General features: G+C 48.4%; 1 protein-coding gene across 1 annotated transcript in view; it reads left to right on the top strand.

The window, feature by feature from the left end:
- The window catches only part of PLXNA4 (plexin A4), a 416,580-nt gene that overhangs the window by 301,386 nt on the left and 100,432 nt on the right, over positions 1-14,762 (top strand). Inside the window, exon 5 of the mRNA XM_059711811.1 lies at positions 12,506-12,606. Within this exon, the coding sequence (XP_059567794.1) occupies positions 12,506-12,606 (101 nt within the window). The remainder of the gene's footprint in view (positions 1-12,505; positions 12,607-14,762) is intronic.

The raw sequence follows: 14,762 nt of genomic DNA, 5'->3' as shown, positions 1-14,762 counted from the left end.
AGGCACAGCTGAGTGCCTGCGTGTACTGTGGTCCCAGTTAGAGAAAAGCAAGAATGCACATTGCCAGACACTGACTATGTAGCAGATCTGTCACCCGGCAGCAGGTAAAACCTTTATTATCCCCACATGCCCAGGAGGCAACTGAGGCTCAAAGTCTTAAGTAGTAACTGGCCCAAAGTCACACATCTGACAGGTGGCTGAGCCAGGATTTGAACCTAAGACGGGCTTCAAAGGCCGGTGCTCCTTCTACCCCATCGGGCCAGCTCAGTGCAGCCACTGCACCTGTGCAGCCACCCCTTCCTCACAGTTGTTCCTGTTAATGATAGACAGAGGCGGTGATAACAAACACTGCCCGCGTCATAGCTGAGGGTCGCAAGTTGTGGCAATTTTCTTGCTTAGAAACAAGGTACATTTCCGTCTGGTATCATCTAACATTTTCAAGATTTCAAGAACTAAGGAAGGGGCAGCCCTGAACCTTCCTATTATTCAGACAGAGTAAGTTACCAAGACGGGAATACAATGGGGGACGATCTTGGAATGAAATTTCTGGAGGCTTTTCCAGCCTTAAGATAATTAATTATGGTGGAAACTTCCAGGTAGAAAGGACAGTAGAGATCCATTTATGTCTGAAAAGTGACAGCCTGGGAAGAGAGGACACTTGCCAATATCTTTCAGCAAGTGAAGGCCAGGTCCAGGCGAGGGCCAGGTCTCAGGGAAGCTGAGAGGACCCAACTCCACTGCACGATGGAGTCTGAACCCTGGGGCGTGGAGCAGAGGCGCCCCTGGCCCTCACTTCTCACTTAAAATGCCCTGATTTTTCCCAGGGCATCCTGTCTGTTTTGGGTGGGGTGAGCTTTTCCTGTAGAAGCTTCCAGGTGGATAGGTGAGGTCACTCAACTATCAGTTACCTTCTCAAATAAGTACCACCCCCTGCTGTCCACCACCCGCCCCCGGTATGCGCTAGTTAAATTTGCAAGGAAAAAACACTCAGTGGCCCAGGGCACAGCTCCCAGGTGCTGGTCATCCTTGGGCCAACCCACAGGGACAGACCAATCAGCCATGGACCCTCTTCCTAGTTCCCAAATGTTAGAAATCGTATGGTTATCATGAAACATGAACACTTTGACCCTAAACTAAAGTTGGGGCTGACTAGCCAATTTGGTTTAAACAACTAAAGTTAATGCATCTTTTCAATATTACTTTAAGTCATCTTTTGAAAATTATTTTAATTCCCAAGTCAAAAATTTTTTAAATCATACCCTCTTTATAGAAAAATTCAAGCGCTTTGAAGCTGACCACTGTTAGTGGTTTTATTGCCTCTCCAGAAGTTGTTCTTCACACGAAAATATGTCTGAATGTATATGAATACATAGCTATAGAGTTGTCTTTTAAAAATAAAAATTGAGTCAATGTACTTTTCTGAAAATTGTTTTTTTTAATGCAAAGATGGATGATGACTATCTTCCCATGTCAATGATGCAACCACACATTATGTCAGAATATGGACGTAGCACAATTAGTTGTACCAGTTCCCCAAAGATGGGCATTTAGGGTATTTCCAAGTAGTCATTATCGCATACAAAGCTACAGTGAACGTTCATAGCCGTGCACCTGTCCCCAGGTGCTGGGATTTCTGCAACAAAGATTCCAGGAGGAAGCTTGCTGGATAATTTTAGGTTTTGTAATAACTATCCGATTATTCCTCAAAAAAAAATGTGGTACCAATCTAACCCCCCACCAACAGTCATAAAGCATAAAAACCCTTTTGCAGTGCTCTCATTTTAACTGTTGTACTTTAATATTTGAAGAACTACTGGGAAGCACCAGGGCGGCATCTCTTAATGAGGAAGACACATTATTAGTTTGTGTGGGCAAAGATGACCTATGTCCAAAGATACTTAGCCATCAGAGGACCCGCTTCCTCTTCCCAGGAGCAGACTGGGTCCCTGGCCCCACAAAGGGGAGCTCATGTAGGTCTGGGAGAGGTAGGTGGCTGTCTTAAAGCAAGGAGTGAGGACAGAACAAGAGGATTTAGGCTTCTTTAGGCAGCAGTGGTGTGTGTGTCTCCTCCTTCCTAAGCCAGCAGCACAGGCTTCCTGAGAAGGGGCCCTAGGTTGCTGGGACCTAAAAGTCTCCCCGCTGAGGGATATCAGTTTCCATCATTTAGCACCATGATTTTTCCCAGGGTCAGTTTCCTTTTTGAAGGAAGATGCTTGTCTGCGATCCAAAGGCGCCACCTACCCAGACAGGGATCTGTGCAAGGAAAGCCATGTTTATTTGCAAACATGCTCCCGTGGCCATAGATTTCTGCAAACACCAGCCCTGTCACCAGGCTCACACCTCTGGTACACACCCTCAGGCTGCCATGTACTCATTCACATCGGTGTACCGTTTGCACACAACCACTCCGGGGACTCCAGCCAGCAGTGCCCTTGACAGGAGGAAGTGGGAGGAAGGGTTGGATGCTGGGTGAGGGTGAGGGTCCACCTGGCCTGCCCTGCCACTTCCCACAGATAGTCCTGCCAGGGAGCCAGAGGGTTCCTGCATATGTCTCGGAACTTGCTTGGCTCAGCTACCGGCCTGGATTGAGGTGTCGCTGTGCCAGCCCTGTCCTTCCCCGCCCTCTTCTCTTTGGCTGCCGAACAAAGGCCCGCCTTGAGCAGACTGAGATGGGGACACTCAGCACCAGCAGATCCCTGCCCCAGTTCTGTTGGGCCAAGGTCCCTGTCAGCACAGCTTGGTGAAAGATGGCTGGAAAGGAGCAGCGGCACTTAGATCCCCAGGACAAAGGCTCCTTCCCACCTGCTGGGCCTGGGTCCCAGGGGGTGTGGGTCCCAGCGGCTCCAACTCTTCCTCCAGCCCTGACCCTAGGGTTGGGTCAAGAGAGAGCAGGAGTCTGTATCTAGGGAGTGGGTATCAGAAGAATATTGTTGGTGGCCATGTGGCTTTGCACAAAAACCCCTGCAGTGACCAAGGTTCCCTAAAACCTAAGAGGACTGGCAGCTACATTGGTTCCTGTCCCTTTTCACTCATTAACTCTGTGAGTGCCAGAACACTTTTCCCATCCCAGGCACCCTCTAGCCTGCATGTTGGTGGGTGGCTCTCTGGGCAGGGTGTGGCTGTGGCTGCCAGTGTCCTCTGTCAAATGCACTGATCAGTTTGCCCTGGAAAACTCACCTTGCAACGCCACAGTTCCGGAGGTCAGGCCTGCAAGCCCATCATGTGCATGTGAGCATGAGAGCGCAGAGAAGGGAGAGAGATTCACATTTACCCTAAAGACGAACTTGTGGCAATAATCACAGGTTTTAGGGTAGAGCCAAGATTGCCAAATCCATTATCTCCATGAGGTCCTCGGAATATGTTAGAGATTAACAGGAACCAAATTCATTCATTCATTCATTCCTCATTCATTCATTCATTCATTCTTCCACACCAGCATTCACTCCCTTGCTCATCAATGTTCACCTGCTATGCCTGAACTGAGTACTAGGAGTGGTGGGATGAGGAGAGGTGACTTCACACCAGCTCTCCCTCCTGAGGGCATTTTATCTGAGAACGATACTGGAATAAAAGACAAAGCATTGTTATTGGCATTGCACTAACACACTCATGGTTTTATTTCCACCAATCTTCAAAATAGCCCTTCAAGGTGCTTACTATTATTCTCAGATTAGGAAAAGGGGGAGGTTAAGTTGTCCCAGTCACCCAGGAAGTGGCAGACCTAGGATTCAACCCCAAATCTCTGCTTCTCACTTGGACTGAGATAAAACTATTCCAAACTCTCTTTTTCTTCTCAGCCACATTTGAAAGAGCCAGGAAGTCTCCCTGGAGGAGGAGGGCTGCACTGAGACCTGCGGTCAGTCTCTCTTTAGGGCTCCTACTCAGGGATGGGCCTCCTTACCCACAGGAAGAGACCCCTCAGCCCCGAACTCAGCCAGACCTTCTTGGTTTACAGTAAGCAGCCTGCAACGCTATGAAATTTCCAACCCAAAGACCTGGTTACAGTGCAGGGACCAGAGGTTTCTCAACCCGCTGGGCTGCCTGCAGGGAGTCTGTGAGGCAGGCTGCAGCCCCAGCTTCATTTCAGTTTCCACCCTTGCCACCACCCTGCTGTGTGACCTTGAGCAAGCGGAGCCTCTCTGGGTTGTGGCTTTTCCATCTGTGCAATAGAAAAGGGGTTGCTCTCTCGCTTGGTGAGGGGCATGGCTAATAAGGACCATGTGCCATTGCGGTGCAGCCCACACTGGGAGGAGCGAGGATGGGGTGATTTCTCCAGGCTCTGCAGACAGCATGCTGAGAGCTCCTCTCTCAGCTACTGCCATTTGCTAATGAGAAGCAGCATATGTTGATGATTCCGGCATCAACGCTTGCTCCTTGGCTGTCCGAGTTTGCAGAGCAAACTGGCTTCCTATTAGGCATTTATACTTATTAATAGCAGCAAATTGCAGCCCTTCACAACATCTGCTACTTTTCATTTGCAAACAGCTTCCCAGGCCATTTGTATTAGTAGTATTTTGTGGCCAATTCTCTGAGGCAGAGTAGGCCTGAGTCCCCCTGTCTGAAAATAAGTCAGTGGAGACATAGGAGGGGAAAGGATTTTCTCACAGTCACCCAGACACCCAGAATGGATTAGAACTCAGGACCCCAGCTCCCCAAACCTCGTGCTCTGGGACTATTGCCCTTGCTGTTCTGAGTATCAATGACTTTGACCCCAGAATCCTAGAGGCATGTGTGGACAATGGTGACAGCCAGGCCACTGCCCTTGACCCTGTGCACCAGTCTGTTCTCAAGTGAGGCCCCTGCTGCATTTGCCCCATGGCCAGGAACAAGCAGGAGGAATTGCAAAGTTCAAGGCAAACCATTCTGGAGGAGCTTTTATTCCTGCCAAGAAGATAAGATGATTTCCAGTCTGGGCAGCCAGGACGCCAGTACAGAGGGTCCTGTGAGCATCTGCGCTTCCAGTCAGCTATTTACGTCTGCAAAACTGTGTTCTCTTTCCAGAATCTTTTCCGGCACTTTACCCAGGGGCTGAGGCTCCCTGAGATCTGCAGATGCATCGTCACAGCATTAAGAGATCTTAGTCAGCATGGGAGATGCTGGGAAGAGTCAACTATCATGTTTGATCCAGTTTTTAACAATCTCCCCACCTTGAAACCAGGTGTACCTGGACCTATGTGGTACTCAAGTTAGAAAGAAGCTACCACACTGCACCTTTACCCCTCCTCCATTTAGTCTTTCCCTCTTCCTTTCCTAGGACTTTGCACCCCGGTGTGACTTTCTGCCTAGCACTCCTGTATCGGTTAGCTATTGCTACAATAAAGCTGTGTAACAAACCACCCTCAAACTCAGTAGCATACAATAAGAAGCATGAATTCTCATACTGAGGGACCTGAGAGTCATTGCATGTCAGCTGATTCTGGCTAAGCTGGGCTGTGAGGTCCTGCTTCAAGCTACTCCTCCAGCCGGGCTTACCTGCTCGCTATGGGCTGGGCTCAGGCCTGCCCCATGTGGGTTCATTGGGGCCAAGCTAAAGAGGAAGCAGCTACATGGGGGACGTCTTTTTATGGCGATGATGGAAGCACAAGGGGACAAGGCCAACCGCACAAACATATCTCCAGCCTGAGCCTTGTACTTGCTGCCATTCTGTGGACCAAGGCAAGATCTGAGGCCAAGCCCAAGGTCTGGGCCTGGGAAGTGCAGGCCACCTCTCCATGCACCAGGAGGCCAGGTGCGGGTGGTGGGTTGGGATATAGGAGGCCACTTTAACGGAGTGAAGAGTTGGGGTTGCACTACAATCTGCCGGCGCCTGGGACCAGACTCCTGGCCTCTGCCTCCCTTGCCAGTCTGCACGTTCGAATACACCTGCCACCTCTGAGCCAAGAGGAGGGGAATCATTGTGTTCCCGGCACAGGGAGTGACTTGAAACAAGCACAGCGTTCTGAGCCACTGCTCACCTACCACAGGTCCAGGCCCGGGCAGTGAGAGGTTTAGAGGCCATCGTGGGGAGACAGGGGCTCTGCAAAGTCATTTGTCATGTTAGTCCCCTGGGGAGAAAGCAGCCCCAAGTCAGCGAAATGAAGGCTGGACCGGTGACCAGAGGCCATCAAATGAGAGAAAGGCCCAGGAGAGGCTTGCGGGGCCCACGAGACCATGACACCGAGATCCACGTGCACTGCTGAGTTCATATCCTGGGAAAGGATGGCTTTCCCCAACTCGACTTGTCTCGGGGACAGAAGATAGGACAGCAGAGAGGGATGTGGCACCGGGGCGGCATCTGCACAGCTAGACAGCTCCCCAGCAGCGTCATGGAGTTTCTTAATGGGTAGTCTTGTCTCTTTTTTTTTTCTTTTTTGACAATTTTGAAGGAAATTGGGTACTTAAGAAGCCTTTGGACATTTAAATTAACTCCCACCAGCAGACTCAGTGTAGCCACTGTAGCATTAGCATCCAATTATAAGAGGAGAGATGGAGCAATAACTCACATTTTGACCAGAATGTCAAATGCTTAAACAAATTAGAGGTACACACAGGAGCTGTATGTTCTGTCTCTGGAGCATTTCTGAATGTAATCAGCAGAGCAGCAGGCCCCCTTTGCAGTGCTAACGGCACAGGCGGAGTGGGACCCTGTGACTAGAGGAAAGCATCTTTCAAAATATCATGGCACCCGGGCAGGGACTGGACAGTGGGGTCCAGGGCTCAGGGTAACTGGGAAAATTCCTCCAGCTGCCCCGACACACCCAGGCCCCAGGCCCTCCAGGCCAAGGGTTCCCGTTGATCAGAGTGCAGAAGCATACAAAGGCCCAGGCCCCGGGTTAAAATCCTGTGTGGACCCTTTGCTGTATTCTCAGTTTCTCCTTGTCTTCCTATCCCAGGCCATTGTTTTGTAAACTCATGGCCTTGGTCATGGGGCTGGACAGGTGAGGGGTAGAGGTGACGGTTCTATTTACAATAGTTCAAAACCAGAAGAAACTACGCTATACTAAGGAAGTTTACCTTGGTGGCAAAAGGATAAAGCAAATCAGTGTGACTCCCAGAAAGGCAATGATGGGGAAAGAGAGGTGGGGAAGGGGGTGGGCAGGCAGGGGCTTCATGATCGTACTGGGGAATGAGAAATGACAACACAGAGGATGCGCAGTAACAGGAAAACTGGCCGAACTCTGGGGCCCTCTGACTCACAGGCATGATCTGAACTCTGAGCCCCTCCTCCCCGGGCCTCCTGGAAGGGGTGGGAGGGGAGGAGCAGTCCTGGATAGAACAAGGCTGTGACATTATTTTTCCCAATCAGGACATGGAGGTTCAGCGCTTGAGAATGACAGATCCGGTTATACAGCAATACACAATAAGAGACATTCATCCGAACCCTTTTGTCCATTTGAGATTAAATGGAAAAGAATCACGATGCCTATCTTTTCACTCAAAGATCTCAGAATATTTCATAAACATGAATTTATTAGTCTACCCAAAGAAAGCGTCTCCTCTTGACCCGGGAAGCTGAGCAGAGAATAGGTGTTCTCACATCCACCCGATAGTTTCTTCTTAGATTCCTACATAACATAAATTTACCATCTTACCCATGTTTCAGTGCTCGGTGGCGTTCGCACTGTGCCGCAGCCATCACCACCGTTGTCTCCAGAACTCTTCATCTTCCCCAACTGAACCCCCTGCCTATTAAACACTAACCCCATTGCCTTCCCCAGCCCCTGGCAACCATTCCTCCCATCTTCATGAATTTAACTACTCTAGATACCTCATATAAGTAGAATCATACAATATTTGTGTTTTGGTTACAGCCTAATTTCACTTAGCTCACTGTCCTCAAGGTTTATCCATGTTGTAGCCTGTGTTAGAATGTCCTTCCTTTTTAAGGCTGAAGATATTCCATTGTATGTATCTACCACATTGTGCTTATCCATTCGCCTGTCAGTGGACATTTGGGTTGCTTCTCTTTTGGCTGTTGTGCTGCCGTGAGCACTGGTGTGCAAGTATCTATTCAAGTCCCTGCTTCCAATGCTTTTGGGTGTGTAGCTGAGAGGTGGAATTACTAGATCCTATGGCAGCGGTTCTCAACCTGTGGGTCGCGACCCCTTTGGCAGTCTAATGACGCTTTCACAGGGGTCGCCTAAGACCATCCTACATATCAGATATTTACATTACGATTCATAACAGTAGCAACATTACAGTTATGAAATAGCAATGAAAATAATTTTATGGTTGGGTCACAACATGAGGAACTGTATTTAAAGGGCCAGAAGATTGAGAACCATTGTCCTATGGTGATTCTATGTTTAATTTTTTGAGGATGTGCCATACTATCTAATACATTTTTGCACAAAGCCAGTAGAAAGTGTCGAGGTGACTACATGCAGACCCCTAACCCTTCCGCCCCAGGAGCCTCCTTCTCCCCAGCACAGTGTAGGCCACAGGAAAGGTCTGAGGGGTGGTGAGGCTCCTGTCCTAGAAGCAGCTATTGCGGCCACATTCGTCAATTCTTCTCCTGGATCCATGGCCAGGGGGCAGACCTCAGTCTTTTGTGGTCTCTGAGACCATCCATCACGAGGATAGCTCAGTCGCATGGCCATCTGATTCGCTCTCCAGGCAGAAGCCCCCCTCCATGACTTTCTTTTCTCACCTCTTCCTGTGGTTTGAATTCCCTCGCTCAGTTAATTAGCATGCCTGGCATTGTAGCTTAAGACTTTAATCAGCGTGGGGTGGTTTTAATTAATCGTGTGTGTCTGCATCTGGAGTGGTTTGTGTTCCAGGGTCAGGAGAGGAGCCAGGGATGGGGGATAGAAGAGGAGGCTTTGCGTGGTGTTCGGTGTGGGTAGAGAACCTAGGTATCTGGGGAGAGAGAAAGATGGCTCGGGAGCCACCTGGCCACCTGTGAAGCTTAGGAGCAACGGCCAGTAACCAGAGCCATTAGGGTACAGAACTGCACCGAGATAGATGGTGGACAAAATCTAGTTTTCAAAAGTGTCAGGACGTTTTCTGCTGGTTTTCAGAATTGCCTGTGAAGTGGGGAGTGAGACAATGCAACAATGAAAACGTGACTTTGGAGATTTCCCTGGGCCTAGCCTTCTTCAGGAAAGTCCAGGAAAGGTGAGGGGCTGGCATCGAGTTCTCAAATAATAGTGACCTTTCTACTTGGTCTTTCAGAACTCTGTTGGCTCCCCCAGTTTTAGCATCCATGCTTTAAAAAAAATGAAAAAAACCTCACTAGAGTTCAGCAGAGTAATAAAAAATGGCCAAAAACATAGAAAGATCCTAAAAGTAAAGGTTAAAGAAAGTTAAGTTTCATTGAAACTGCACAGGGGTCCACCTAGATGGAAAGCAAAGAATGATGCTTAACTGTTACAGTAGCCAATAAAAGCACTTAAATTAGTCCAGGAAGCGGGGATAACCCCAGAGTTCCATCCCAGAGATGAAGCAATGGACAATGTAGGGGCAGATACCACAGTTCAAAGAAGAAATGATGTGTTCAAGATATAAAAGAAGAAAACTTTTTCCATACCTACTCAACTCCTGACTGAATTCATGAGGCTAGGAAGACTGTCAGAGCAATCTTCTGTGATGTGGGAGAGAGGTAAAGTGGCAGTGTCATGCAGAATGGGTATTCATGACACAGATAACAGCAATAATCACTTGTAACATGCTTGATCCGGTACAAAACTTCATACCTGTTGGGTCACTGACCTGTGCTTCGCAAAACTCTATGAATTAAGGGGGGATTTTTATCTCCATGTTTAAAGATGAGAAAAATTGAGATTCAGAGACAACAGGATCTCATTGCCAGACTAGGGTGAAGCCAGAATTTGAACCTAGCTCTGCAGGCTTTCGCACTCTTTCCAACCAAGCGAAAATCACTCTTGCTCAAAATCCAGAGAGAAAGGACTTTACAATTTCAGATATTGACAGTATTAAACACCAGTTGCAAGATATTTTTAGAAAGCTGAATGCAAAGGCATGAGAATGTCAGGTTGGCCAAGCAGCTGGCTCTTTGTGTCGCACACCCCGGAACCCCACGGCACAGCCATCCAAGACAAATTATAGAATAAGTTCGTGGGAGAAACGGGGGAGGATATTAATTAAGTTTAGACCAAGAAAATGCTTTCGATTGAACAAGTCATGATTTTCTCTTTAAGACCAGGCAAAAAAATGGAGTGCTAGACAAGCAGCTGGAACAGATGAAAATATTATTATGTACTTATGTTACCAACTTTCACCATCTATGGCCCCTTTTATTACCTTTTTCCCCTCCAGGCATCATGTTTTGAAAGATTTTTGCCTACTAAACAAAGTGACTGTATTAAGTAATAATATATTTCCTATTCTTAATATAGCCCATACATCATTGGGTTTGCATACAAACAGAAAACAGCAACAATTCAATTTCCATTAGGCTTTTGGAAATATTGAAAATAGCTTGTGGACCTCATTACCATTCACAAATTCCTATGAGTCCAGGTACTTTGGGCTGGGAACCATTATTTATTTGCTTCTATGACCAGCACGTAGATGCCTTTCCAAGAGGTATGGGAAGAAATTAAGGGGGCAACGGGAAGAGGGTGAGTTCCTGGCTGTGTGTAGAGTCAGCGGGGTAATTTGTAAGAAACTGATTGTCAGGATTAATTACACAAATGGCAAGGGTGTCTGTAGGTAGAGGCGAGGCATGGCTCATGCTGATCACATAAGTGGTAATAAAAGGAAAGATAAAATCCCCAATGTGCAAAAAAAGACATCTGAGAATGTGGAGAAAGGGCCCCCAAGGCCAAGGGCAAAGCAATAAAACTGGAAACAGGAAACTAAAAGGTAACTTGGAAGAAGTGAAAACGCAGTGTGGTCGTTAAGAATGCTCAGTGTGTACTTGAGAGAAATAAAACAAAACAGAAGGTATATAAAGGGAAAAGGAAAATTAGGGGAGAAAGGAAAACGAGATCATGTGGGATTTAGAATTCATTATTAATTAAATCCCAAAGGGAGTTTCGAGCCTGGGCAGGCTCTGGTGCCAGTTCGCTGTGCAAGAGTTACAAGTCGCCCCTGCCAAGCGGTACATAATTTTGCGGAGGCAGATGCTTCTATGCAAGGCAGCAGGGAGAACGCAGACTCCGCATTTGCTCGGCATGCACGGAGGTGCAGTCAGGTCAGCGGGGTATACTGCTCAGGGCCTGTTGTCTCATGGAAAGAAATTTTAAAAGATGACCACATCACATTCTCTTAGTTTAAGCCAAAAGATTAGGCAAGAAATCATTGTGATAAAAACGTATCCCAAATGGAAAAGGATGATTTTTTTAAAAAAAAAAAGTTTTGTAAAGAAGAAACTGGCAAAATGGAGAATTAAGGCCAAGGCTATATATAAAAATAAATAAATAAATAAAATTCCATTTACTCTTGTGGATTGGTATTAAGTGCCTTCTATGTATCGGGCCCTGAGGAGTCGTGTCAAAGGGATTCCAGGAAAGCTACATCGGAGGACAAAGAAAGGAAGCAGATCCCGGGGAGCACGCTGGCAATGGAGGTGTTTGGGCTCAGCAGCCGTGTCACCTGGAACGTTTACAGTAACGAGCGGCTGGTGAAAGCGAATGTAAAGTTTTGGAGTTGGAGAGGAAGCCTCTAATCACGAAAAGGTGTGGGTAAGAGGAGAAAGAGCAGCAGCTGCTCTTTAAAAGCACCAGAGTGAAAACTGAAAAGCTCTCGGAGCCAGTTGGCCAGCATTATGAGAAAAAGAGAGTAGGCAGGTAATAGCTACAGAGCGAGTTTATTGCACCTTGTTCAAAGGCATGGAGAGCCCAGCTGGTGTGGCTCAGTGGTTGAGCGTAGACCTATGAACCAGGAGGTCACAGTTCGATTCCTGATCAGGGCACATGCCCAGGTTGAGGGCTCTATCCTCAGTGTAGGGGCATGCAGGAGGCAGCCGATCAATGATTTTCTCTCATCATTGCTATTTCTATCTCTCTCTCTCCCTGTCCCTTCCTCTCTGAAATCAGTAAAAATCTTTTTAAAAAAAGGCACGGAGAAAGTGAAGGTCTTGGTGGTGGGTTCAAGAGCCCTGGAACCACAAAAATTATGAAGGAGGAGTGTGAGAAAAAGGCAAAATACTTTGTGGCAATAGAGATACAAGACTGGAGAAAGAATAAACATTTGAGTTCATGACGTTGATAAGAAACATATGATGAACTGGATGTTTGTAGAGATATTTTGGGGTTTCGGTGGTGAGGAAATGTAAATGTACACTATATAAGTATATTATATAACAATTTAATCTGACCTGTATGCAGTTGATTCCCAGAGATTTCTAAGAAAATAACAGGTGGCTATCTCCCTTGGGCACTTACACGGCCACCTGCTCAAATATGGTCACGCAAGGTCCCTTTCGGTTCTGGGGCTCTGGACCCTTCATGCCCCTGTACTGTTTTAGGTGATACACCTGGTAGACTGCAGCCTCTTTCTGGGGAACAACTGAGTGTCCTGCAAAACCTTGACCACTCTCTCGCTTGTTGTCCTGTCCCAGCTCACCAGAGTGCCCGTGGAGTCGTGTGGTCAGTATCGGAGCTGCAGTGAGTGCCTTGGCTCGGGTGACCCCCACTGCGGCTGGTGTGTGCTCCACAACACGTGAGTACCGCCTGCAGCTTCCTCCCGCCGCCCCCCTCCCGCAGCTCATCTCTTCCTCATCTTCTCTGTCACCACTCCTTCCTTTCCGTCTCTCTTCTCTCCCTGTCTTTGCTGATTCTTTGTTCCTTGTATCATTTGAGAATTTTATCTTCTTTCCTTTGTTCTGATTTCACTTTAAATTGCCAAATTCCCGTAAGACCTATAGAACTGGCAGTGTGGGAATGGTGACGGGTCAGGCTATGGAATGAAGCTGGAGGGCTGGATGGAGGTGCGGACATTTCTGACTGTGACTTGACTCTAGGTTGACATTCCAGGACTAAACGGCAGGGGAAAGGCATTGGGCCTTTTCCTCAGGGGCCATTCAGTCATGCGCTGCATCCATCCTGTCCATGTAATGATTCACATCCACCTCGCAGATTCTTTGATACCCACCCCCTGAATCTTCTGGTGCTTGAGGCTCTTCTGGTTCAGCTCAAGTGTGTGGTTCCCTTTGTCGTCAGCACTCACCTGGCCGCCAGAGCACCTGGGCCTGGGGTCACAGTGAAGCCCTGTCCCAAGGCCGGGCACTCTGCCCTTGTACATCTTTAGTGCTGATTCCATTTTATTCTGTAAAAGTGGGAAGAGGGCAAAGGTATGCGGTGGAGGCAAAGGCTAACCTGGTACATGAAATGAGTATGGGATGCAGGGGACAGACAGCCAACCCAGACATGTGGGGAGATTGAAGGCCTTTCTTATGGGATCCAAAGGCCCTTGGCATCACTGACTGGAGAAGCCAACGATAGGTGGGCCCCACTCTGATGGAGTCGGGTCCCAGTCAAACTGTTGCCGTTGGAACCCCAGGTTTCTAGTCAGCACTTGAAACCTGATGCTCTGTGAGTTGGACATAAGTGCCATAAACTAAGGAAAAGGACTTTAGCCTTCCTGCTTCATTAGTTGCACTTAGCCATTTGCAACTTTATGAATATCAGGACAGGATCCTGCCCCCACCCAGGAGTTCCTTTGAAAGTTGGAAACACCCCCCTAAATTCTAACACATCCTCTCCAAGGACACAGGCACACTCATCGCTGGGTGAGTCTTGGGCATAATGAGCCCTTGAGCACTTTACCAGTAAGAGAAGCTCTGAAATCCCTCGGGTGTGGTGTGGCAGGGAAAAATGGAGACAACTGACGTGCACTGGAATACACATAACTCAGAGCCGATCGGAACCTGGTGCCGAAGTGTACACAGAGTTTACAGTAACCGGGAGCAGTGGAGCCCAGAGTGGCTCATGGCAGAGGATGGAAGGGATTGCACTGAGAATTCACATCAGTTCTGACAACCCAAGAGAATGCCTAGCTCAGCGGTCGCCAACCGGTGGCCCACTGGTGGTCCGTGAGGTCCAAAAAGTTGGTGACCGCTGGCCTAGATGACACTTCCTAAGGCAGAAGGGAGGTCATTTTCTTTGTCCCACACAGTGAGGCCTCTCAGAAAGGGACCGGGCTCCAGGCCCATTGCTTCCTCGGGACCGTAGGCCAGCTGGCCTTCTGCTTGGCCGAGGCTGGCTCAGCTGCTGCTGGCACGGGCACTCACATCTGGCACTGTTCAAGGGCAATCAGAAGAGCTGGCCCCTCTCTGATGCCCTATGCCTAGGGGACCCAAAAGCAGGTCTCCGTGTCAGCTTTGATCCTGCCCGTTGACGTGGCAAGCCCCACACGGCACTGAGCTGCCCACCGTCCATCCTCCCATCCCCTGACCTGAGTTTAAACAGGAACGAGGGGAGGAGATACCAGGAACTACTTTCTACATGGCCTCAGCTTCCCCTTTACTAACATAATACCTGCCTCCTGTCAAGTGATAGGAAACAGGTGGGCTGGGGACAAGGCAAAGTCGGGACAGTTCATGAACGAGGCCATCAGCCTGCACTGGGAAGCCAGCATGACTGCTGTCATCGTGGCTTCAAGAAAACAGCCATGGGCAGGAACTTTGGGCATCTTCCACCAAGTCCAAAGTCCATCCCCTTGCTCCCACCCCCATCCCAGCTGTGCAGCACCTGGGGCAGCATCCCAGCTCCTCATCTGTGGATTGGTGATGATGATTCCTGACCTGCCCACCTCCCTGAGTCTGAGGAGAATCTGATGAGATCATGCGGGTGGAAGGACACTGGAAACTGTAGAGA

The sequence above is a fragment of the Myotis daubentonii genome, chromosome 10 (assembly GCF_963259705.1).
Source record: "Myotis daubentonii chromosome 10, mMyoDau2.1, whole genome shotgun sequence".
Classification (NCBI taxonomy): domain Eukaryota; kingdom Metazoa; phylum Chordata; class Mammalia; order Chiroptera; family Vespertilionidae; genus Myotis; species Myotis daubentonii.
This window is presented reverse-complemented; position numbering and strand designations above follow the sequence as displayed.